This window comes from Electrona antarctica (genome assembly GCF_951216825.1).
Source record: "Electrona antarctica genome assembly, chromosome: 6".
Classification (NCBI taxonomy): Eukaryota; Metazoa; Chordata; class Actinopteri; order Myctophiformes; family Myctophidae; genus Electrona; species Electrona antarctica.
The window spans coordinates 51,748,682-51,775,851 of record NC_136811.1 but is presented as its reverse complement, the minus strand read 5'-3'; the positions used below and the strand labels follow the sequence as shown (position 1 = coordinate 51,775,851).

At 45.7% G+C, this 27,170-nt stretch overlaps 1 protein-coding gene across 1 annotated transcript in view; it reads left to right on the top strand.

The window, feature by feature from the left end:
* The window catches only part of LOC306924170 (threonine--tRNA ligase 2, cytoplasmic-like), a 54,896-nt gene extending 45,450 nt beyond the window's left edge, over positions 1-9,446 (top strand). The window contains exons 15-18 of the mRNA XM_079502564.1: positions 7,190-7,291; positions 7,749-7,821; positions 8,337-8,451; positions 9,243-9,446. Of these exons, the coding sequence (XP_079358690.1) occupies positions 7,190-7,291; positions 7,749-7,821; positions 8,337-8,451; positions 9,243-9,385 (433 nt within the window). The 3' untranslated portion in view covers positions 9,386-9,446. The remainder of the gene's footprint in view (positions 1-7,189; positions 7,292-7,748; positions 7,822-8,336; positions 8,452-9,242) is intronic.
* Positions 9,447-27,170: the final 17,724 nt, after the last annotated feature.

Here is a 27,170-nt window from a genome sequence, read left to right as displayed (position 1 = left end):
CAGATATAATCATTAGGGAAGGTGTATGCATGTACTATGTGTACTATAATGTAAACTCTTCATTTCCATTTTCCAGCCATTCAGTTGCAAAAATTAATTATTTTTTCTTTTCTTTTTTTAATAATTTAGGGACCCCCCCAAAATAATTTGGCGACCCCCGAGGGGTCGAGACCCACGGGTTGAGAACCCCTGTATCATAATACATACAGTGAGTCATTGTTCCGAGCGGATGTGCGAGGGAGCCCGTGTTTATACTGTACATTGAATGAGTCATTGTCAGCACCATTCTTTATTGTTTTGTGTGGTATTTTTATTGTTTGCCCATGTCCTCATTTAGTGCTTTAGACAGCTACGTTGCTCACCCCAATGTCTTAGAGGACGACTTCACGCCTTTACCAACCCATGTTCTTATACTGTAATTGGTCCTAACTAACACAGGAACAGAGCAAAGACATACTGCACATCCCCAACCCAGGCTTGGGCAGGTGCTGAGCGACCAACAATATACAGAATAACAAGACAACGCTCGCACGCTGAGGGCTCCGATGCGACAGATGCTTTTAATGCACCCATAATTTACTGTGATGTTTTGAGCACAAGACTCTTCTTCAGACACAGTCTTATATATAATATATAGGATATATATTTTTTGAGTGGTGCAACCACTCCCTTACGGAGCTGTGTGTGGGTGGGTGGCTGGGTAGCTGGCTGGCTGGGTATGAGCACGAAAACAGCATGGTTGTTTTTCACCACCTGTGCGCAACCTAACGCAAACACACACGCAACATATTAACTGTATATATGATGCTTTCGGGTGTGCCAGTACAGTGACAGTACAGTACAGTAGAGGGACCGCCGCACGGTAACTGTCATTTCTCAACCATTTCGGACGCAGGGCGGCACCGGCCCGGCCCCATGGGCTCGTTCATGGGGGTCTGGAACTTTTTATTTGTACTCTGTTTGTATCTCACTAGAATTTCGCGGGCCTTCGGCCCGCTCATCCCAGAGTTGCGTTGCCCCGCGTTGCGATACAGAAGTCCCCAGATACAGAAGTCCACAGTGACACGCGTTGTATGTAGCTGTTTTGTGCTGCTGCGCTTGCGCGCGCGCGCGTGTAGTGTTGTTGTTCTTATCCATATATGCGCCTCGGTTCGTCCTGATTGTACGACGTCAGGTGTCGACACGGTCGTGTTTGCATTATTGTAACTGTGTATGTAATCGCGGTGCTCTCCGTCCAAGTTAGAATCAGTGTAGAACCTGTGTTGTTGTTGTTCTTCTTCTACGTTTGGTTTCCGGCAGGCTGTACACTGTGTGTGTGTGCACGCGTGTGTGTGTGTGTGTACTGTGTAACTTCCGGTAGTGTTTCCGGAAGTGTGAAAGGTATCACGAAAAACACGTGGGTCACGTCAGTGGCGGCTGGTGACTTTTGTCCTAGAGAGGGCGCTATGAAAATGTCAAGAAAACATGCACTATAGGCAGGGCAGGAATTTCACGGCGGCCACGGCGGCCATGGCCGTCGTTGCCCCTCTCTTTGGCCGTGTGCCCCTCGAAAAAGTATATGCCCATACGGCCACAGTGGCCGTGGTGCCCCGACCGGCGCCCACAGAAGTTCATTTTACCGTTTATCGCAATTTTCCAGTCATTACGGTAACCAATGTTCCCCTCACGTCCCGCGCAGAACAAATTTGTGTTGTAGTTGTGTTGCCATTTGCAAAGTGGTTTGATTATTTTGCGGTACTTTGCCTTAATAACTACCCCCGCTGCCGCTGGTCGTCATGACGCGCGCATACACACACACACACACACACACACACACACACCCGCACGCCTCCTCCTCCGCGCCACACATACACGCACTGACAGAGTAAACAGAGGGCATTTAGCCCACACGCTGCCTACTAGTGTAGCTAATCTAGCTATCCGGTCAAACTGCAACTATCACTCAAAACAAAACAATGTTTCCTACAGTTGCGACAGTGTGGCGGTCCTACGTCACATGTATTAACGTTGGTCGGACATGGTCCAGCTGATTTCCTTTTGTCTAATGCGAAACAGCGTGGCTGTCCATACAAGGAGGAGATCTACCGAATCTATCTAGCCCACCAAAACAAACATAAATGTACTTTTGCGTCGCATTATGGATAGCGACAGAAAGACACCATGGATATAATTAAACAATTGTTCCCCTGTGCACAGCACACACTGTCTCCAGGTAAGAACAAAAAACTGATTTGAAGCTGCACTTTCACTTTGTGTTGACTTACTGCAGAGTCCTCAGTCCTGCAGCGGTGCAGCCCCACAATGGAGAAATTATCTTATCTGTCACTAACCTCTCTACAATGCCATGTTATTCAATATATTAGTTTAGCACAAAATATAGGCTTTTCTAAACCAAGCCCTTATTCAAAAGTTATGTAGGCTGTCATTGTATTTTATGTGAATTAACTCAGTTTAACCCAATGATCCTCAGCCATTTAAATTTCAAGGACCCCCAAATTAAATTTATATTAATTAGCCTAGGGTGACAGCCTGACAGGGTCCTAGGCCATTTCATTATGATTTTCATCTCTGGACTGGGTCCCCAAAACATGTTTACAATATTTTACAACAGTAGCTACTTATATTTTGTTATTTAAAGCTGTGATTATTTATTTAAGAAGCACTGTTCTGAACCAATGTTCATCGGAAAATCATTTTTTAATTGATGGCCTTCATGCCCTGGCACTTGGCCTTGTGCCCTTAAAAAGTTGACCACACTAAAGGCCAAGTGGCCTTGCCCCTAAAAGGATGAAATTCCAGGCCTGACTATAGGTATCATCACATTCAATGGAAGGCTTTTAAAAATACAAAATAAACATGGCATTGCCAAACATGGCTAATTTCACTGCATTTTCCATGTAGATTGAGGCTACAGTTTTTTTTTGTCATTGTCTTGTTGTTCCATTATGAAAATGAATTATTATCTTTACCTGGCTCCATGTGGCTCATCATTCATGTTTTTCTAGCGTCTGTGTTGACTGTGTGTTAAACTATATGTCAAACTGTGTTGTGATGTTTATGCTGCCCCCAAGTGGTTTGTGGTGTGAATAACATTGATCGCACACATTTTTCGACCCAGTGGCTTTCTATCGTTTGTATTGAAGTCTGAATCATAGCCACGTTGACAACGTTTGTAATAAACCAACCCGTTTGTAAATCCGTCAAGATTTGAGCGAGTTATGACTGTTTATGTTTGAGCTGCCATTGAACATACTGTACTGTAGGCCCGAAGTAAGATGGCTGCCGGGTGAACGACGTCAGAAACTCCGCCTTGAGCCATCTAGTGTTTGTATATATCTATGCTCCAGATGAACGCGCAGCAACATGTGACACTCAGTAACCAATCAGAAACGTCACACAACGTAAACAACATGTGACATTTCATGGCAGCAGAATACAACGTGGCAGCATAATACAACTTGTAATCACTGCCTTTGGTTAGTGGTTCCTTATATTATATAATATTGACGTTTCTGGATTGCTCATTTTAAATAAATTACAGGCTGCAGATGTCATTTCTCCGTCATTCTTATTCACGTTTTATTCAGGGGTTGTGCATGGTGGTGCGGCGCACCAGCGCCCCCTATGGACCGGCCGCCACTGGGTCACGTGGTGGGGTTGTGAGCCATTGGGAAGGGGTGATGTAGTGTTGCCAGGTCCACGTATTGTAAGCGAGTGGTAGTGTGTGTAAGTATAGGCTGTAGGCTGTAGGAAGTCAGGGTTTGCGGTGTTGTTTACATAGTGGCATCAATGTTGGCGGTGCAGCCAATGAAAAGAGGGGAATCACGGGATGCAGTGTTGCCAGGTCCGCGAATTGTAAGCGAGTTGTAAGTAGCGTGTTGAATGGCATTTTTTCTGGGCTTGTTTTAATAGACCTGGCAACATGTGAGTGTGTGCGTGCGGGGGTGTGGGTGCTTGGGGAGATATTGTTTGTTGTGAAGAGATACAATGCCGGCGTGGGTGTGGAAGGGAGGCAACGTTGGTGTCAGTGCAATGAGTGATGTTCCGCGGTTGGTGTTGAGGGGCGGCGTTCGGCGCGATATGAGGAGATAGCGGCCGAACGACGCGGAGGGTAAGTGTGTGACGTGACTGCCGTGTGAGTGTAGTGTGTTGCAGTGTGTCAGTGACGTGTCAGTGATGTATGCAGTGTGTGACTTTGGGTCCCTTTTCCTGGGTTGGGTACAACTTCTCACTTGTATATATAGATAGGAGAGCTGTGGACACTTCAGAGTTCATCATTAGGCAGGTTTCTTTTTTTTTCTTCTCAGATTTAACTTTTTTTATATTGATTTTGTATTAACGCGAGAACAATGGCTTCGATTATATGATGCTAACTTTCCAGGAATAAAAAATATTGAAGTTTCTACGGTAATTAGCATCGGTGATGTCACTGGTAGACAATGTTTCTGAACTGTTCACAGCTCTCCTCTGTGTGTGAACACAGAGGAGAGCTGTGAACAGTTCAGAGTAGACAAAAATGGTACCATGTCATAATGAGCATTAGTGAGGACCAATTATGCAGAAAACGGTGTACCTACAAGCTCAACAATGCGTCGTGTATGTTCATAGGTTGACCTTTTTTTTCTCTTTCTTTTTCCCGTGGTTTTCCGTGCGCGGCTGAGCATGAATTAGGCTTTATTGGTCTCTCCTCAATGGGTCTAATTCCTCAATAAAGTGATTAAAGTGTCTGCAGACTGTGGACCAAATCAGCAGCTGGCCGTGTCCAATATTATCTCTGCCTAAACAAAGGACCAAACTGAGAACATTAGAGAGAAAGACTGGGTGTTGTCGTGCAGTACACATTTCTATTTATGAAGCCCATGATCCTAGTCAGAAGCTGGGGGGGGGGGGGGGGGGGGGGGGTGTTACTAGAGAGTTTTGTTTTTCCTTGACCACATTAAAGGTGGTTGCACACCGGCCGCGTTTTTTCGGAAAAAACTATAGGGGCTTTATTCGTTTTTCCTTTTTTTTTCAATGTATTTTTATTGAGACTGAAATTCCACAGCTGTTCAATCGCAATTCAATGTATATAGAACCACACATTTTTTTTTTTTTTAACACAACATAGGAAAACAACAAGTACCACAATACGGACATTACAATGACAAAAAACAAAACAAGACAAACCGAGTACACCACAGTCTTGACATGATTGTACATTACAGGTCACCAGAGTCTTTGTTATTCACTACCGTTCAATAAGGTACATTGAAGCGCAGTCTAGAAGGGTCCACTGTATCTCTGAGACTGGTTCCCATACCTTTGCGAACGCTTCCATGTTATCACGGAGGAGATGAGTCAGTTTCTTTCTTTACAGTTGTTTTCTTTCTTAAGAGTTGGTCTACTAATAACCCCCATGAAGTCTGCATCCAGCTAGAATACAAGCCCAGATTCTACCGGCTGAGAGAAATCGATGTACCTGAATAGGCCGGATGTCAAGGAGTTAACGGAAAATGTGATCTAGATAGCATATTATTTAGATATTGTTCACTTGGCATCCTATAGTTCAATATACAGGTTATTACTATTTTGATAGTATATTGTTGAGACCAGTGGTTCTCAACCTTTTTATACTTATTACTTATAAGTACTACCTCAGAAAATATTGGGCTCCAAGTACCACCATCATAACTGATGTTAAAATATAGGAGCGTAGACCTGCCCCATCCTACTCAACTCTGGGAAATTGTATTAGTTCCGTGAATTTATCTTTGTTCCATTCCTAAGCCAATAATAATGCTGCTGCTCTGACGAAACTATGTCTAACCGCTAATCGGTACAACTGATGATATTTCTAATGTGATTAATGCACTCTCACGGCTAGGCGTGCTGTCATGCTCATTTCAGCACGTCTTGAGAGCCTATTTCAACCAATTGCTTGTTCAGAAGAACTACTTGTTTTAACCCATTCTGAACGGGAATCCCTTTTGGTGTTTTAAGCATTATGTTATACTTTAGCTATTGAAAAATAGCGCTGCACTCTGTGTAGGTCTGCTATTTTTGAAAAATCGTGAAAATGTGGCACAAAACTTTGAATATATATTCTTTCAGAGTGAACGTTTTTAACTTAAATCTTTGCTTCTGGGGGCGTCCCTGGAATAACATATTTTCAGATGGTCGTCGGCGGCCAATTACATATCATTTTTGGGGTCCTTGACATGAAATATTGAGCACCACTGACATAGAAACAGGTTTTTCAGAAAACTTTTAGGATTTAGAAGACATTGTTTTAATTTCGACATCAGGTCTAAATGGGTTAATATAAATATTTCATTCCACTTTTGTCTTTTTTCTGGTGGCTCAAAGGGCACACGTAACACAGGTTGAGAATGGCTGGTTTAGAGGGATGCTAGGTTCTCTGTTTACCTGTAATCCCAGTTTACTGTGACACTACTCTATCTCTCTGCATTTGATGTGTGTGTTTACCTTGCTCACTGTAAGCCTTAATTGTAGAGAAGCTACAATTTAGCTATTTCAATCAGTAGGCTACACTTTATTGCTGATTTAAAAAGTATATGTATATAGTTTAAAGGAAGGACATCTCGTCTGTGTTAGAACATTAGAAGTTATTAGAAGTCTATAAATGTGTTTCCACTTTCCGGTAATAATACGTTAATTTCCAAAAAGAAGCAGTCGCTGGCGCCGCCGATGTATACTGGAAATGGATTTATATGTATTTTTAAAGTTTAAAACATGCCATTTATGAAACGCTGTTGTTGCTTGCTAATATATTGCTGGCACTAGGAGAAGCCTGCAGCCTCTATCGTAGAGTAGTAATTCCCTGATTCTAATTTAACTCCTGGGAATCATTGTTTTATCAGACAATGCACCCCCAGGGGGGTCCCCAGCTAAATTTGTTAATAAGTAAGTAAGCCTTGCCGAGCCATGAGGCCCATGATGGGGCAGGCCAGTGTTGGGAAAGTTTGGGGTTTTTTTGTTTACAATGAACTAGTTCATCATTCAAAATTTTGAACTAAAGTTCATGGTTCCAAAAAATGAACAATTTTTCGTTACTTATTATTTGTATTTATTTTTAATTATTGCCACAGCCCATAGCCATATGAAACCACAGACTTTATTCCTATTGGAAATTAAGTCCAAACCTTAAAAAAAACTTCTCTGTTGTTTTTTGTTTTGTTGTGTGTCTCAGGCCAGATGGACAGAACCACAGACCAGTCATGATCCACAGAGCTGTTCTGGGATCAGTGGAGAGGATGATCGCCATACTGGCGGAGCACTTTGGAGGGAAATGGTGAGCGGGATTAGACCCATTCTGGACGGGAACCCCTTTTGGCGTTTTCAGCATTATGTTAGACTTTGGCTATTGAAAAATAGCAGATCTACAAGCTCATAGCGCAGCACCGAGTGCCGTGCTACGAGCTTGTAGATCTGCTATTTTTGAAAAATCGTGAAAATGTGGCGCAAATCTTTGAATATATTCTTTCAATGTTTTTAACTCAAATCTTTGCTTCTGGGGGGGTCCCCGGAAGGACATATTTTCACATGGGGGTCGGCGGGCCAATTTCATATAATTTGGGGTCCTAATCGGCCTCAGGTCTAAGGCCATGTTCTGAAATATTATAATGAATATTTATAAAACATTTGTAATGAACCTCTCTGTCTCTCTCTCTCTGTCTGTCTGTCTGTCTGTCTGTCTGTCTGTCTGTCTGTCTGTCTGTCTGTCTGTCTGTCTGTCTGTCTGTCTCTAGGCCGCTGTGGTTATCTCCATCGCAGGTGATGGTTCTTTCTGTAGGGGGCGACAGTGAGCCTTATGCCCAGCAGGTCAGTGGAGTGGATAATATATTCCATATTAAACATGAATGGTCTAGAGTTTTCAACGGGCCTGAAAATTAAAACCCAAACGGACCTCAATTAGCACCGAAACCCAAGACATAAGAAATGGCTACCAGTTTGATTTGATTTATACTCTTATAATCTTATATCTCCCCTCTCGAAACATTCACTATTTGTTTTCGGGCTCAATTAATTAATGATTTTTGAGCGGTGCAACCACTACAAGGAACAGCAATGTCCCTATGTCCGTCCCTATGTTTAGACTACCAACAGGGGGCGCTGTTGCACCACTCACTTCAGACTGGTCTGATTTTATTTTTTGTTCTTCACCCGACCAATTGGCATACATTGTCGTTTCGAACCCCTGGCCCAATCTGTCTTGACTCGGGCTGGAGATTGAGAACTCTAAATCAGACTTTATTGTTAGAAAACAAACAACAATCTGCTGCTTGACTGACGTGCGTGTGTGTGTACGTGTGTGTGTTTGTGTGCGCGTTCTCAAGGTTGTCCGGGACTTCCGTGAAGCAGGCTTCATGGCCAGTGTGAATGAAGATCAGGGCGCCACCTTCAATAAGAAGATCCGCTCGGCCCAGTTGGCCCAGTACAACTACATACTGGGTATGATGCTTGAATAAACAGCTTTTCAGCACTTTCTATCTATACGTTGAATGTTTCAACCACTATGAACAGTCTATACTTAATGCTTGGTTGACTGGAGTTTGCTCTGTACTTGGTCTATAGGGCTGCACGATATGGACAAAATGTCATATCTCGGTATTTATGCCAAATATTGCGATATCGATACGATATACGATATCACCGTTAAAATTGCATATTCTATATTTTAAGAGTGTGTTGCAACATTGGGCTTGGGCCGTAATTCCGTCGGATTCCAGTACTTTAGAGACTCGACAGGCCAAGTCTTGCCTAGCGTGGAGATGCTAGGGTTCAACGGGCTCTATGCACTAGCGTGGGGATGCTAGGGTTCAACGGGCTCTACGCTCACACGCCATTTTGGAAAGAACTCGGGGCCCCTTCCCTACTTCCTCCACAGGTGTTGCCGGTGATTCTAATGAAGTCTCTGTTCCATTCTGGGCAAACAGAGTCAAGGTTCTGCTATTGAGCGTGTTGGGTTACTGGGAACACTCTGCTACACCAGTAGCAAATGTGGGTCCATTTGGTTCCATTTGTACACTGTACACTAAATGGAACAGAGCCTTAATTTGTATCATCAGTAACACCTGTGAAGGAAGTAGGAAGAGTTATTCTGTGAATTGGTTAATAATGTTGTGTGTGTGTCTGTGTCTGTGCACGTGTGTGTATGTGTGTGTCTGTGCACGTGTGTGTGTGTGTGTGTGTGTGTGTGTGTGTGTGTGTGTGTGTGTGTGTGTGCGCATGCGTGCATGCAGTGGTCGGGGAGAAGGAGCGTGCGAGCGACACAGTGAGCGTGCGCTGCAGAGGAGGTCAGCAGCTGGGCAGGAGGAGCAGGGAGGAGGTGCTGGGAGCCCTCACACACCTCCGAGACTCCAGGAGCAACCGGGAGGACTTCTGACCCCTCCTCCACCACCACCACCACCCCTCACACACCTCCCAGACTCCAGGAGGACTTCTGACCCCACCACCACCACCACCACCCCTCACACACCTCCAAGACTCCAGGAGCAACCGGGAGGACTTCTGACCCCTCCTCCTCCACCACCCCTCACACACCTCCCAGACTCCAGGAGGACTTCTGACCCCACCACCACCACACCTCACACACCTCCGAGACTCTAGGAGCAACCGGGAGGACTTCTGACCCCACCACCACCACACCTCACACACCTCCGAGACTCTAGGAGCAACCGGGAGGACTTCTGACCCCTCCTCCTCCACCACCCCTCACACACCTCCGAGACTCCAGGAGCAACCGGGAGGACTTCTGACCCCTCCTCCACCTCTACCACCCCTGAATGAACCCTGACCTTCTGTTCCCGTGTGGAACCCGACGCTTCCCACTCGTCACGGTTCAGAGCCTCAACGGGACTCAGCCGGACACTCCGCCCCCTTCTCTCCCTTAATGAATGGAAGAGGGAGACGACGGATAAGAAATGTATAGAGATTGTATCTTTAAGTCGGTTACAAACCACAAAACGGATTGTTAAGACTATCGAAGTGATGCTATGTATGTACATACAGTGTGTCCGTATCAATAAACTGTATCACTTCATTAGTTATTTCTTTTTTTATGCACCCCCGTTTTTCTCCCCAATTCACTAGTTGCTAATTATTTCCTCCCCACACACATTTGTGTGTTGTCTATGCTGTCGTATCCTACTGACTCACGTGCCAGTGAGTGGATAAAGGCCCACGCATACTCCAGTTTTACTAAAACTACAACATGGCGTCACTGAGCCGCGGTGATCAGTGACTCACTGCTCACCCCCAGCCACTTATCTTTGTTTTTACTAAAACTACAACGTGACGTCACTGAGCCACGGTGATAAGCGACTCACCGCTCAGCCCAGCCACTTCTCTCTGTTTTTACTAAAACTACAACATGGCGTCACTGAGCCGTGGTGATAAGCGACTCACCGCTCAGGCGCTCACCCCCAGCCACTTCTCTCTGTTTTGACTAAAACTACAACATGGCGTCACTGAGCCAGGGTGATCAGTGACTCACTGCTCAGCCCAGCCACTTCTCTCTGTTTTTAATAAAACTACAACATGGCGTCACTGATCCGTGGTGATAAGCGACTCACCGCTCAGGCGCTCACCCCCAGCCACTTCTCTCTGTTTTGACTAAAACTACAACGTGACGTCACTGAGCCACGGTGATAAGCGACTCACCGCTCAGCCCAGCCACTTCTCTCTGTTTTTACTAAAACTACAACATGGCGTCACTGATCCGTGGTGATAAGCGACTCACCGCTCAGGCGCTCACCCCCAGCCACTTCTCTCTGTTTTTACTAAAACTACAACATGGCGTCACTGAGCCGTGGTGATAAGTGACTCACCGCTCACCCCCAGCCACTTCTCTCTGTTTTTACTAACCAGTTCACCCTGGCTCGCTCCGTAAAGTACAGGTCAAAATTGCAACAAAACACCACAGCAATGAATAGCGGGTGTAATAAGGACATGGTAAATGGTAAATGGTGCATTTATATAGCGCCTTTATCCAAGGCGCTTTACATAGATTGTGCATTACATTCACCCATTCACACACACATTCATACACCGATGGCGGCAGAAGCCATGCAAGGTACCAACCAGCACATCGGGAGCAAATTGGGGTTCAGTGTCTTGCCCAAGGACACTTCGACATGTAGACAGGAGGAGCCGGGATTCGAACCGCCGACCCATGGATCATTGGACGACCTGCTCTACCTCCTGAGCCACAGTCGCCCCGTAATAAGGACATGTCACACCAATGCAACTCCTTGCAACCGGTTGGGTGCGAGGAGTTGCATGGTGAGTCATTGGTGCGGTTTGGGTGCGAGGAGTTGCATGGTGAGTCATTGGTGCGGTTTGGGTGCGAGGAGTTGCATGGTGAGTCATTGGTGCGGTTTGGGTGCGAGGAGTTGCATGGTGAGTCATTGGTGCGGTTTGGGTGCGAGGAGTTGCATGGTGAGGCATTGGTGCGGTTTGGGCCGTAATAATATCACACACAGCTGGAGGTTGCGTGGGCTTTAAGATCCGTAACCTCCATGGTGGGCAGAACGGTTGCTATTCGGTTGAACGGATGTCCAAAACGGTTGCTTTTGGGGAAATGGAATACAGAATCTGTGTTATGTAGTTATTATTTTAGTCACAAGCTCTTGTGTTAAGAATGTCCATTGCTTCAATAATTGTAACCCACACAGACAGACTTACAATGTTGGCATCCCTATTTTGGTTATGTCATTATTATCCCATTTTGACCTGAGATCAGGTTCTAAAAATTTCTTCTACATCCTGACAGTTTTCTGAAAAATGTTTCTATGTCAGTCGTTCTTTGATTTTTCAAAAATGGCAGACCTACAAGCTCCTATGAGCTTGTAGATCTGCTATTTTTCAATAGCTAAAGCATATCATAATGCTAACACCAAAAGGGGTTCCCGCCCAAAATGGGTTAAATAACATCTTGACTTCAATAAACAGCAGTCTATCTATCTACAAGCGCTATTTCTGCTAATTCCGACATGAATGTCAGAAAGCGACAGCGATGATATTCTTTTCTATATTAAAAGCTTTATTACGTAATGAGTTTATATATATTCCTGTGTGGAGAAAAGAATGTCTGGACTCCAGAAGCCATGGCTGCTGACCAGATGTTTTGTGGAGTTGGATACGGTAGCAGCAGCATTACGGCCAGGCTACACGTGTTGTCCTGCAACGTCCCCCTACACCCCCCCCCGTCCCCGTCCCCCCCGTGTGTACAGAGCCAGCCAGATGTCCTGCAACGTCCCCGTCTGTCCACGTGGACCATCTAGTCCAGAGAGGACAGACAGAAGACGCTGAGACGTGAAGGTCAGTCACTTTTAAACCCATTTACACCTGAGCTCCATTCTACAAAATGTCTTCTAAAATCTAAATCATGACAGTTTTCTGAAAACCTCTATGTTTCTATGTTTCTATGTCAGTGGCGCTCAACAATTTCATGTCAAGGACCCCCAGGAATTATCTGTATTTGGCTGCACCACGATGTTGTTCCAGGGACCCTCCCAGAAGCAAAGATATGAGTTAAAAACGTTAAAAAATATATTCCAAATTTGTGCCACATTTTCACGATTTTTCAAAAATAGCAGACCTACAAGCTCATAGCGCACCACTCGGTGGCGCGCTATGAGCTTGTAGATCTGCTATTTTTCAATAGCTAAATTATATGTTTAAAACACGAAAAGGGGTTCCCGGAATTCCCGCCCAGAATGGGTTGAACCCATTCAGGATGGGAACCTCTTTCAAGCATTATGTTATACTATTTTTTTTTTAACCGGCCCATGTGTGTGTGTTCCTCGGCCACGTGCGCACGCAGACGGCATTACATTCACAGAAAACCACCCAATGATGGAAGACAGCGCTGAAGTTTAATTGTATCATTTATTCCATTAACTCCCATCTTCAACCGCTTATCCGTAGTCGGGTCGCGGGGGCAACAGCTCCACCAGAGAGCCTCCAGACTTCCCTCTCCAGAGCAACATTAGTGGCTTCCTCCTGGGGGATCCCGAGACGTTCCAAGGCCAGTGAGTCGATGTGTTTCTTCCAACTTGGTCTTGGTCTGCCCCGGGGTCTCCTCCCAGTGGGACGTACCTCGAGGTATAATTTCTTAACAGCGATTAATCGATTAACTATTAACATCCCTAGTGGGAATACTCTGTTACAAGGCCTGAAGTGGTGTATGTTTTGTAATCAAAACTAGTAAGGTTTCCAAAGAAATGTAGTGGAGTAGAAGTACAATATTTGTATCTGAGATGTAGTGGAGTAGAAGTACGTATTGGAAATTGGACAAATACCTAAAAATGATCCATAGTACGCTACTTACTGTAATTTACGCAGCCACTACTCTGTGGAATGCCCTCCCTTCATCCCTGAAACCCCTACATTCTCTTGCGAGATTTAAGAATTACCTTAAATCATTTCATGGCCATCATCTTCAAAGTTAAAGTCATACGATTTGTCACACATGTTACAGCAGTGAAATGTTGTTCTCCGCATTTGACCCAGAGCGGTGAGCCGCAGCCAAGGAGCGATGAGCTGCAGCCGTGCCGCACTTGGGAATCATTTGATTAGTAGATTTGACCCCCCTAATCCAACCCTTTTGATGCTGAGTGCCAAGCAGGATTGTTTTTTCATTTGTTCCATGGTTGTTTGCACAGTATGTTTGTGTATTGTTCTATGTCACAATGTGGACCACAATGGAAACGAGCTTTGGCTTTGTTTTGTATCGTCCACGTTGGCGTTTTCTAAATTGACAACTCTTTTGTGATTTTAGGAAAGCTGAGAGAGAGAGAGACAGCGTATCATGGTATGAGAGAGAGACGATGTCAGAGCGGAGAGTAGGAGACAGGTGGGATCTGATTTCAGACCAGCTGGGAACACGCGGGTCAGAGATGTGAACCTTTTGTCAGAAATACAAACACAAGAACTTGACCTTCTCTTATATGGAAGAGTTTATATATAAACTTAACGGGCCGTGTAAGGAGCAATATCACTGTGTGTGTGTGTGTGTGTGTGTGTGTGTGTGTGTGTGCGCGTGTGTGCGTGCGTGCGTGCGTGCGTGCGTGCACGCCCGTGCGCCCATATCTGGTCTTAAATCAGTGAAGCAAGCTGTGCTGCGTCAGGCACGTTGCCAGGAAGTTGAGCTTTGTAACAAAAGAAGATTTCTGACTAAAATAGGAGAACTAGCAGAGGGGTGTGCGTGCGCGTGCGTGTGTGTGTGTGCGCGCGAGGTCAGGAATTTTTCCCTTTTTTAATTTCGACACGGCAAGTCGAACGGAACAGTTGTGACAGCTGACAGGATGCGACTTTAAATGTGTCAGTCAGTCGGTTTCCTTCTCAACGTAGGGGTCCCGGGGCCTCCCAGGGACCCTGCAGGGGGGGAGGGGGGGTCCCAGGGACCCTGCAGGGTGGAGGGGGGGTCCCAGGGACAGTTCAACTTCACCGTTATTTATTATTTCACCATCTAGACGTTATAATCCAATGAGAGATAATGTTTATCTGTTCCATCTAAATTGAGTTGTCGGACCCAAATGAAGGTAGGCTGTTCCTCTGAGGGGAGGCAGTGGCAGTTTGTGGCTCCTCCCTTTCATTTTTGTTTTCCTCCTGGGTTAAAGGTGCCATGTTAAAACGGAGAAAACGTATCCGTGTCTAAATTCTTAAGTGTGAGAACTACTGATTTAGAAGGTATTCATTTGGAATCTGCTACATGTCTTAACAATGGGTTAAATGCTCCATTTAGCCTCAATAATCTGTCTGTCTGTCTGTCTGTCTGTCTGTCTGTCTGTATCTCTTGTTACGTCTTAGGACTCTCTGTCTCTCTATCTCTCTTACTATCTCTATATGTCTCTCCAATTCTCTCCTCTCACCCACCGCCCCTACTGCCTTATCTGTTTTTTTCCTACACGCGCACGCGCACAGTCACACACACAGTCACACACACACACAAACTGCCCTCTCTCCCTTGGCTAAAAATAATATGAACTCTGAGCGACTCCAACAGTCGAATGAAGGATTGCTTTGTGTGTGTGTGTGTGTGTGTGTGTGTGTGTGTGTGTGTGTGTGTGTGTGTGTGTGTGTGTGTGTGTGTGTGTGTGTGTGTGTGTGTGTGTGTGTGTGTGTGTGTGTGTGTGTGTGTGTGTGTGTGTGTGTGTGTGTGTGTGTGTGTGTGTGTGTGTGTGTGTGTGTGTGTGTGTGTGTGTGTGTGTGTGTCTGTCTGTTACTATGCTTGTGAGTGCCAAATGTCCAGTAGAATTAACAAAATAGACATTGTGATCATTTCTCTTGTCCTCACAAGAGAAATTAGTGTTTTATGGTTGAAAAAAACATTACATTACATTGTAGAGTTTGTTTGTTTTAATCCAAGGATCCAAGGGAGAGACTAGGGCAGTTGTGTGTTTCTGTGTGTGCGTGCGTGCGTGCGCATTGGTTTAATACAATAAGACGTTTTAGAGCAGAGACAGATTATAAGATGAGTATTTCCATTAGTTAGTATTAGTTGCCGTGGGAACAGCGAGACCTTTAGGGAGACAGTGGAAACCAGCCTTCATGGTGACGTGATGACACTGTGTCTATACTAATTATGATGCATCTCGTTTCACGATGACATGGTGTCTATACTAATTATGATGCATCTCGTTTCACGATGACACTGTGTCTATACTAATTATGATGCATCTCGTTTCACGATGACATGGTGTTTATACTAATTATGATGCATCTCGTTACAGACGTTGAATGGAATAAATAATGACCGTGTGTGTGTGTGTGTGTGTGTGTGTGTGTGTGTGTGTGTGTGTGTGTGTGTGTGTGTGTGTGTGTGTGTGTGTGTGTGTGTGTGTGTGTGTGTGTGTGTGTGTGTGTGTGTGTGTGTGTGTGTGTGTGTGTGTGTGTGTGTGTGTGTGTGTGTGTGTGTGTGTGTGTGTGTGTGTGTGTGTGTTCCAGACCACCTACAGTCTAGCGGTTGTTACTCAGACGTTCTACTTAATAGTAGCAATAACATCACGTCAGAATACTCCCTTTACTTTACAAGGACACGGCCGACATGGATCTCCCATTTCACACGTTCTTTCAAAGGTTCTACCATTTTTACCCGATCTGCCCCAGCGAGCCCGGTCAGGACCTGGATGAATCAGTGACATCTCCGTTGCGCCCAGATCAAGCCCGGTCAGGACCTGGTCCTGGATGAATCAGTGACGTCTCCATTGGGTTCAGATCAAGCCCAGTCAGGACCTGGTCCTGACGTCTCCATTGGGGTTCAGATCAAGGCCGGTCAGGACCTGGTCCTGACGTCTCCATTGGGGTTCAGATCAAGGCCGGTCAGGACCTGGTCCTGACGTCTCCATTGGGGTTCAGATCAAGGCCGGTCAGGACCTGGTCCTGACGTCTCCATTGGGGTTCAGATCAAGGCCGGTCAGGACCTGGTCCTGACGTCTCCATTGGGGTTCAGATCAAGCTCAACCAACACTAGTCAGATCTGGCCCAGAATAATTTATATCACCTGATTTCAACCAACATCAATTCTGCCAACCTTTCAAAACGTGGAACCCATTTGTGGGTTCTTGTTGCTATGTACAGTATACTGTAGCAACATGAGGTTTTTGTCATTTGATTTGAATACATATTTGAGGTTTTTTCAGAAAACGTTTTTCTTTTTTTATCAGCCTCGGGTCTAAATGGGTTAAGACTCTTGGTGAGTGCGTGCGTGCGTGTGTGCGCACAGGTCAGAGTGACCCGGCCGTACCGTAACGGAAAAGTCAGTTCAATTCCCGCTCGCTGTGTTCCTCCTCCTCCTTATCCGTCGTTTCTATTGTGGCTCTGCTGCTGTCACAGAAACAACCTCCACAAATAGATGGTGTGTGTGTGTGTGTGTGTGTGTGTGTGTGTGTGTGTGTGTGTGTGTGTGTGTGTGTGTGTGTGTGTGTGTGTGTGTGTGTGTGTGTGTGTGTGTGTGTGTGTGTGTGTGTGTGTGTGTGTGTGTGTGTGTGTGTGTGTGTGTGTGTGTGTGTGTGTGTGTGTGTGTGTGTGTGTGTGTGTGTTCACCATTGAAGCTTTCTGTGAGCCACGTACGTGCCTACGTGGGTCTGACCATTAGTCCTAATGGTCCGCAGACTCCGCACACACACCAGTATACGAGTGCAGCTTGTCTTTCAGTTCAGTGATGTCACCTATTGGGAGAGATACAACAATGTGTAAACACAGCAGCAAGATTTGTGAACTGTTGCTATTGAAGGAAGGTTAGCCAATGGAATACAACCACCCTAAGGACTACCATCTGTACCGAGTAGACCGCTAGACCTACTGCACATAGTAAACCAAGGCTTTATTGGTATACTGTACTGTAGTTGTGAGAAACAAATCACACCTGTGTGAACTGAGTGGTGCAACTCCCCTCTCCCCCTGCCTCTCTCTCTCTCTCTCTCTCTATGTAATTAGCAGACAACAGTGCAACACTATCTCTCTCTCTCTGTTTCTGGCTCATAGCCACACATAGCTACACACACAGTCACATAGGTTAACACGGACATTGCTGTTCCTTGGAGTGGTTGCACCACTCAAAAATGCTGCTATACTTGTCCCATAGTGACTGCTGCAAAAGATTGGCGCCATTTGTTTTCCGAAAAGCTTTATATCCTGTATAACGGTGTGTATATATTATATAACGACTCAATTTGTAATTTGTTTACACAATGCTGTGCATCCTCCCACTGTATATACAGTACTTTCCCCAGAGCCTTCTATTAGAGAGTTGCGTCACCTTCGTTCACTTCATCGGCAGAGCTGTGTTACATTTACACTTTGAACACTATGAAAATATTGTGCATTTTCTGTCAGAGATAGATATACATCCATATAGGAGACGTTAGCTTTTTGTGGTTGGGGGGGGGGGGGGGGGGGGGGGTAGCTAAAATGAATATCAGAATATCTAAATATTGAATCAAACAACTTAAAAACCGTCTGGGGAGTTCTAGGGAAAGGGAAATATCCCTTTTAAGTGTCATGCCACCTCGACATGTCTTGGGAGACGGAAGCGACTGATTAGCCATGCAGCCGTCATCCTCTGCCAGGAGGTCAGCCCGGTCTTTGAAGACCTGTTGGGCCCTGAGGCGGTCAGAGGCGGTCAGAGGCGGTCAGGCGGTCACGAGGCTCATCAATCCTCATCATACATTTCTGCGGCTGCAGAAGAGAGCCAGGTATGCCATTGTTTTTTTTTATTTTGTATTTTTAACATTCTGTTTATTCATTTTTTTTAGTTTTTTTACAAATGCAGAAATAACTAGAAAAAGTGCCCCTCGGGGCACAGGTCTCCACCAGGGCAGGTCGGGTTGTGGCCTCCTGGTGGCGCTATAATAGGCCAATGTGAAAAGGGTGCCATTTCTTCATACGCCTTTGATGGCAATTGGATGATTTGAGGCATTTTGTTCCAAAAATGTGTTTTGCAAAAATCAACCTGTTGGTGGCGCTATAACAGGCCAATGTGAAAAGGGTGGGATATATTCCTCAGCCTAGTAAGAAAATGTGTGAAAGATTTCAGGTAAATTGCATGCTGCGTTCATGATTTGAGGCTTTTGTTCAAAACGGGGCAATCTTGCAAACTGTGAAAGCCAATTATAGCCAATTAGGATGGAATATGAAATATTGGACAGATCTGACTTGAGCACATGACCATAGAGATACTGTGTAACGATTTGTGAGATTTTTGGACAGAATCTGGAGGAGTAATATAAAAAAATGTGTTTGACAAAAGTCGGCCTCCTGGTGGCGCTATAAAAGGCAGATGCGGAAAATGCAGGTCAAAGGTTTGTCCTTGGCCTCTAGGGAGTGTGCATGCAACGTTTCAGGCAGATCGGTGCAGTTTTAGGTAAAAAAAAATGTGAAAAGCTGCCTCATGGTGGCGCTATAACAGGCCGTTCTGGAAAATGTGGGGCAGAGGTTCATCGTTGGCATCCAGGGAGTGTGTGCAAAGTTTGGCATCGACCGGGTTAATGGTGCCGGAGATTAGCTGTACACAGACGGACGGAAGGAAGGACGGACGGACACACACACACACGGACGGAGTGCAAAACATACTCTCTCCCCATGCCTTCGGCCTGGTGGAGACAAAAAATAAGAGTACAAATACAAAAAACAAAAACAACACGCACAAGAACAAAACAACACAAATCAAATCAAGACAACCAAAGAAACAAGAAACAAAACACAAAAAAACAACTCCAATATAGTCATTATACAGTTTCATGGTCACAAACATCATCCAGACAAGCCATTGTTGACATAAGATGACTGGCCAGGCTCATTTAATTAGGTGTGTGAATCTACATTCATGTTTGTAATTGGTCGGTTCTGAGCGCTTGTGATTATTGTCACCTGACATGATACATGTCTGGGGATGGCTTTACAACAAGTTAGAAATTTCTTTATTTTATTTTATATTGTCCAAGTTCAAAGTCACGCTGGAATGACAAATGCCGAAAATTGCGGCGCTTCCGGCGTAGGCCCATTTTTTGGGGGTACGCCGCATGCTCACTGCTCATCGTCAGATCCATCTGAGTAGCCATCAGTTTAACCACATTCAACCAGGACACTCAATTGAATGTACTTCAGTATCTCTCTCTCTGTCTCTCTCTCTCTCTCTCATGTTCATGTTGGCTGACCTCAAGTGACTGTAGGTAAATTAATGCACCAACACACATCACCCACATGTGCACACACGCAGATATATGCACACACACACACACATAGGTCAGTGAGTCCAGTGTAACAGTACAGTACTGTGTGTGTGTGTGTGTGTGCTCACCTGGACATCAGCAGAGAGGGAGGGGTCAGGGGTATATGGGCTGGGGTGTCCAAACTTTAAAAAAAATGAAAGAGGGTTCCGCTGCTGGTCTGTGTCCATGTTCCATCAGGTACAGGGTGGAGGGATTTAGTGAAGTCTACCTATTAGGTATGCACGATTAATCGGAATAGGCCATATCGGCCATAAAGATGCCATATCGGTATCGGAACGGTCTCAAAATAATACAGATTATTTAATCGGTTTTCACCAGCAAAATATAAATGTGAAACAATTCTACATTTTACTTTGTGTACTCATCTCATTCAGTAGTCATTCAGTTGTGAAAACAGACACTTGGAAAAGAGTATAGGCTATTTATTGATTGATTACTTTATAAACAGGCTTTGGGCCAAGCCCCTATAGGGCCTATATAGGCTTGTTTCCATTGTGGTCCTCTGTATAATATCGGAATCGGTCAGAACGGGTATCGGGAGACATGACCCTGCAGATAATCGGAGATCGGATATCGGTCATAATTTCATAATCGTGCAGCCCTAAAACCTATAGATGCCTCATTCAGCTGTAGTTCATTGGAGTGACGACCTGTATCGCAGCCGCCATATCTGGGGAGGCACGCTGGCGCTGCCACTCAGAGTGACTACTGGCCAATTACAGCGCGTCTTTTCCGGGACCTGTCAGAATCGAGGGTGTGTTTGAATGAACGAACGACCACGCCAGTGCCTCTATCTGAACGCACCAAACGACCACGCCAGTGCGCTAAGTGCCTCTATCTGAACGCAACAAATGACCACGCCAGTGCGCTAAGTGCCTCTATCTGAACGCATCCTGGGTTACCAATTAGAACACTCGCCGCCACCTGCCTCTGATTGGCCTGCCCCTTCTGTGATTGACGCGGGAGCTTGTCTTCCCTAAAATTTGCCCGAGATACAGACGCCCCAGAGCCGGAGGAGCCGTCTACGTTTTTATGTCTATGGTCGAGAACTATGGTCTTTAGGCAGGTCCTTCCACAGTAGAATACTATGTGATGTCTTTAGGCAGGTCCTTGACTCCTTCCACATAGTAGAATACTATGTGATGTCTTTAGGCAGGTCCTTGACTCCTTCCACATAGTAGAATACTATGTGATGTCTTTAGGCAGGTCCTTGACTCCTTCCACATAGTAGAATACTATGTGATGTCTTTAGGCAGGTCCTTGACTCCTTCCTTTAGGCATGTCCTTGACTCCTTCCACATAGTAGAATACTATGTGATGTCTTTAGGCAGGTCCTTGACTCCTTCCACATAGTAGAATACTATGTGATGTCTTTAGGCAGGTCCTTGACTCCTTCCACATAGTAGAATACTATGGGATGTATTTTGGCGGCCGACCCCCGTCTCAAAATATTTTGTTCCTGGGAGGGACCCCCAGAAGCAAATATTTGAGTTATAAATATTTGCTTTAAAATATTTCATATATTTAAAGTAGGGCTGTCAAAATTACTGAGGTAACAGAGTTAGTTAACTTGTGAAATGAATTAGATATAAAACAAATAATGCAATCATTGCATGCTTAGATGACCCGCCCCATACATCCCATAATCCCATCCACTCTGCACTAGTCATCGCTCTGGTATCTGGTATAGATCCAAACGAGATGGAAAGAGAAGCCCTATCACTGTCTATCACTATCTGGATGGGGAAAAACACAAGTCTGTTATTGCCAAAAAAGGCTGCACAATAATGACATAGGTAGCGGCTCAAATAAATCACATAGCATGATGACAACGGGGTGAGAGACAGAGAGACATGGAGAGAGAGAGAGCTAGAGACGGGGTGAGAGACAGAGAGACATGGAGAGAGCGAGAGCTAGAGACGGGGTGAGAGACAGAGAGAGACATGGAGAGACATGGAGAGAGCGAGAGCTAGAGACGGGGTGAGAGACAGAGAGAGACATGGATAGAGCGAGAGCTAGAGACGGGGTGAGAGACAGAGAGAGACATGGAGAGAGAGAGAGCTAGAGACGGGGTGAGAGACAGAGAGAGACAGAGAGAGACATGGAGAGAGCGAGAGCTAGAGACGGGGTGAGAGACAGAGAGAGACATGGAGAGAGCGAGAGCTAGAGACGGGGTGAGAGACAGAGAGAGACATGGAGAGAGAGAGAGCTAGAGACGGGGTGAGAGACAGAGAGAGACATGGAGAGAGCGAGAGCTAGAGACGGGGTGAGAGACAGAGACATGGAGAGAGCGAGAGCTAGAGACGGGGTGAGAGACATGGAGAGAGCGAGAGCTAGAGACGGGGTGAGAGACATGGAGAGAGCGAGAGCTAGAGACGGGGTGAGAGACAGAGACATGGAGAGAGCGAGAGCTAGAGACGGGGTGAGAGACAGAGAGAGACATGGAGAGAGCGAGAGCTAGAGACGGGGTGAGAGACAGAGAGAGACATGGAGAGAGCGAGAGCTAGAGACGGGGTGAGAGACAGAGAGAGACATGGAGAGACATGGAGAGAGCTAGAGACGGGGTGAGAGGCAGAGAGACATGGAGAGAGCGAGAGCTAGAGACAGGGTGAGAGACAGAGAGAGACATGGAGAGAGCTAGAGACGGGGTGAGAGGCAGAGAGAGACATGGAGAGAGCTAGAGACGGGGTGAGAGGCAGAGAGAGACATGGAGAGAGCGAGAGCTAGAGACGGGGTGAGAGACAGAGAGAGACATGGAGAGAGCGAGAGCTAGAGACGGGGTGAGAGACAGAGAGACATGGAGAGAGCGAGAGCTAGAGACGGGGTGAGAGACAGAGACATGGAGAGAGCGAGAGCTAGAGACGGGGTGAGAGACAGAGAGACATGGAGAGAGCGAGAGCTAGAGACGGGGTGAGAGACAGAGAGAGACATGGAGAGAGCGAGAGCTAGAGACGGGGTGAGAGACAGAGAGAGACATGGAGAGAGCGAGAGCTAGAGACGGGGTGAGAGACAGAGAGAGACATGGAGAGAGCGAGAGCTAGAGACGGGGTGAGAGACATGGAGACATGGAGAGAGCGAGAGCTAGAGACGGGGTGAGAGACAGAGAGAGACATGGAGAGAGCGAGAGCTAGAGACGGGGTGAGAGACAGAGAGAGACATGGAGAGAGCGAGAGCTAGAGACGGGGTGAGAGACAGAGAGAGACATGGAGAGAGCGAGAGCTAGAGACGGGGTGAGAGACATGGAGAGAGCGAGAGCTAGAGACGGGGTGAGAGACAGAGAGAGACATGGAGAGAGCGAGAGCTAGAGACGGGGTGAGAGACAGAGAGACATGGAGAGAGAGAGAGCTAGAGACGGGGTGAGAGACAGAGAGACATGGAGAGAGAGAGAGCTAGAGACGGGGTGAGAGACATAGAGACATGGAGAGCCATAAGTCACTTTTCTTCTGGTTCCCACAAGAAAAGGGCATATTTTGGACATAGTTCTTAATGGTGTTTAATCAGATAAAAAATTTGAATCGTTTGAGAGTCCTAATTTAAAGATTTGCACAAATGTTCATGATTTTTCACAAAAATAGCAGATCTGCCAGCTCATAGCACGGCTAACATAAGTTTCACATGACTATAAAAATAGATTTTAGGAAGGAAACCTGCACGGCGCCTGTCAGTTCAGCCCCACGGGCCGGACTCTGGTCATGTGTAGGAGGGTCGCGGCACGGTCACAGGGGTCTCACAGGGGTCAGGGTCATGGCGACCCAGAACGGAGAGGAGTCGACTTCCTTTAACTACGTGTCCCTATTCTGGGACACTGTTTCTCAACGTGGGGCCCGGGGACCAACCGGGGACCAACCGGGGGTCCAAGTTGGACCCTTAAAGGCCTACTACGGATCTGTAACTCTCAGAGTGCAACTGGAACCAAATGGATGCTTACGTGGGTAAATGTGGCCTGGGCCACATTTACACATTTTGATGTGTAGATTGAGGGTCCCCCCAAGTGTGTGTGTGTGTGTGTGTGTGTGTGTGTGTGTGTGTGTGTGTGTGTGTGTGTGTGTGTGTGTGTGTGTGTGTGTGTGTGTGTGTGTGTGTGTGTGTGTGTGTGTGTGTGTGTGTGTGTGTGTGTGTGTGTGTGTGTGTGTGTGTGTGTGTGTGCGTGCATGTGTGACACACATAGGCCTAGCTAGCTGTCTATAGGAGTGGTTGCACCACTCAAAAGAGGGAAATACTACGCCCTGGGGGACCTCGATCAATATTGGTCAAGTATTTCTTTCCTCCTCTCCTCTCCTCATGCCCTCTCCTCGTGTCCTCTCTCCTCTCCTCTCCTCTCCTTATGCCCTCTCCTCGTGTCCTCTCTCCTCTCCTCTCCTCATGCCCTCTCCTCGTGTCCTCTCTCCTCTCCTCATGCCCTCTCCTTGTGTCCTCTCTCCTCTCCTCATGCCCTCTCCTCGTGTCCTCTCTCCTCTCCTCATGCCAACTGACTGTAAATATATTTTTTTAGGAGGGAGAGAAACGGAGCGAGGAAAAGAGAGAAAGTGAGAGCGAGAGACTGGGATAGAGAGAGAGAGAGACAGGGAGAGAGAGAGAGAGAGAGAGAGAGAGAGCATCGGGTTTGAGTTTGTGTGTGAGCCTGTGCCAACGTTTGGAATACTCCTGTGACATCTGATACGTCTACACTACACACACACACAGACACACACACACACTACAGACAGAGGCCTGAAGAATTCTGGGAGACGGTCTCAGTTTAGTCTCTTTCCCTTTGCAACACTTTATAGATAGTACAAACTGAACCAGATTAAACCAGCCAGAAATGCCTGATCAACAATCTCACAACATGTTGCAATGTGCAGCTTGCTGATCGGCTGTTTTTCGACAAAGAGATAAAGTTGCGTTACACTCCTTCCTGGTGACAGTTTAACCTGGAAGGATCATCTACGACTGTGGCTCAGGAGGTAGAGCAGGTCGTCCAATGATCCATGGGTCGGAGGTTCGAATCCCGGCTCCTCCTGTCTACATGTCGAAGTGTCCTTGGGCAAGACACTGAACCCCAAATTGCTCCCGATGTGCTGGTTGGTGCCTTGCATGGCTTCCGCTGCAATCGGTGTATGAATGTATGAGTGTGTGAATGGGTGATGAATGGGTGAATGTAAAGCGCCTTGGATAAAGGCACTATATAAATGCACCATTTACCATTTACTTTATCTCTTAGCTATGGGACTGAGCTGAGCCGGTTTGTAAAACCATAACAGACAGACCAGAATAAAAACCCGCGCAAAGATCCTTGATTATGCGGAGCTAAAATCCTATTGATTTAGCGATGAAATATGCAGGTTTTTATGTGATTTTAGGGGAAATTGCAGGAAATTGTGAAATATGCGTAAAGTTGCAAAATATGCAGAATTTTTTGAAATATGCGGAAACAGTTGTGAAGTATGCGGAAAGTTAGTTGAGAAATATGCGGAAAGTTAGTTGAGAAATATGCGGAAAGTTAGTTGAGAAATATGCGGAAAGTTGCGACATATACGGAAAGTTGCAAAATACGTGAGGTTTTAAGTGATTTTATTTTGTGAAATTGCAGGAAGTTGCGAAATATGCGGGAAGTTGCGAAATATGCGGAAAGTTGCAAAATACGTGGGGTTTTAAGTGATTTTATTTTGTGAAATTGCAGGAAGTTGCGAAATATGCGGGAAGTTTGCGCCCTTATGCAGACTTTTCTGTTTTTAAATGGACCCCTGCATAATCTGCACCATTTGGCTGATTATGTGGTAAATTATGCAATCGCATACATTTCCTGGAGGGTCTCAAATAAAAGTGGAAAGCCTGTTTATTTCTCTTTTATATGGTGTGATTGATGTCCCCTTAAGTATTATTTTGAGCTTCCTACCCACGTATGTGGTATCTGGGGGTCTCTGCCTGCATATACAGTAGTAGCCCACTCTAACACAATGGTTAGCTTGTCAGGCCGTGACCCCAAACCAAAGATAATATTTGACCCCAAACCAAAGATAATATTTGACCCCAAACCAAAGATAATATTTGAACTGCGGGGACCCCCCCCCACACACACACCCTGACAAGCACTTGGAATCGTATAGGCATTACATTTTGTTTGACTTGTAAATATTGTGAAAATAGCCGATCTAGATACAAGCTTGTAGATCAGCTATTTTCAATATTCTTGACTCAACTCGGTCAATGTTTGAGCAGTGCATAGTTCATAACAAGTGCAGTAAGTCTTAAAGGCCATTAAATGGTCACTTTACTGTCATCTGGGGAAACCCCCTACTGTTTTATCAGACCTCCAGGTTCCACTAATCTTGTTGAAGGGACAGGCCTTGGTTTTTCCAGTCACCTGCTGGCTAGAGCCCGTCAGTTCTTATAGGTGGGAAAACAGAGGGACTTATTTTTAATAGAGAATCAAAGAAAAGAGAGACAGAGTTCTCTTTTGTTTTTGCATGTCCATGAGCAGGGGTGGGCAACTGGCGGCCCGGGGGCCACATGCGGCCCCCACCTTCACTTAATGTGGCCCTCAGGTTAATGTCAGAATACTGATATAATATTGCTTTCAGCTGTTTACAATTCCACAACATGCAAACATGACCCGCTTTAATTACTTCAGTCTATATTAGTAGCTCAATGCTCACACAAGTATAATTAAAGGCATTTGAAATTACATACAAAATGTTAATTTTCAGGATTCCACTTTAAAAATAGCAAAAAATAATTAAAGATTTCAATTCGAATATAGCAAAAATAGCCGATCTACAAGCTCAAAACGCGTCGCAGTGCGACGCGTTTTGAGCTTGTAGATCGGCTGTTTTTGCTACGACAGTAATATATGGCCCTAGGGAGTGAGTGTGGAAATATAGTGGCCCTCTCCATCGTCAAAGTTGCCCACCCCTGTCCATGAGTATAGACTAGAGCTAATCTGCAGAACTACTGGACCGATGAGCGGTAGCACTTTATATGCACGCTGGCAGTAGGCCACAGAAGTATCTCCACTAATAATTGTTTTCACATAACCTTTTATACTTTTTGAAATATTTTACTTACTGATTCTGATTCTGGAAGTCAAACCTCGACCTAATCTGGAGTCACACATCAGAGATAAGTCACAAACAACTGACGTCATAGAGATCAGCGCTTCCCAAAGTGGGGTCCGGGGAACCCCAGGGGTTCTTGAGGGAGTTCCAGGAGGTCCCCAGCCAAATGGTAGTTAGGAACCAAATGGACCTTCATGGGTCTGTAACTCAGACAAATGGACCTGTTAGGGTTCATTTGTTCAGAGTTAAATTAACTTTGATTTTACAAGTTCCAGTTCCAAGTTCCAGGGGGTCCCCAGCCAAATGATAGTTAGGAACCAAATGGATCCTTATGGGTCTGTAACTCTGAGAGTGTACAAATGGAACCAAATGGACCCTAACTTTGTACACTCTCAGA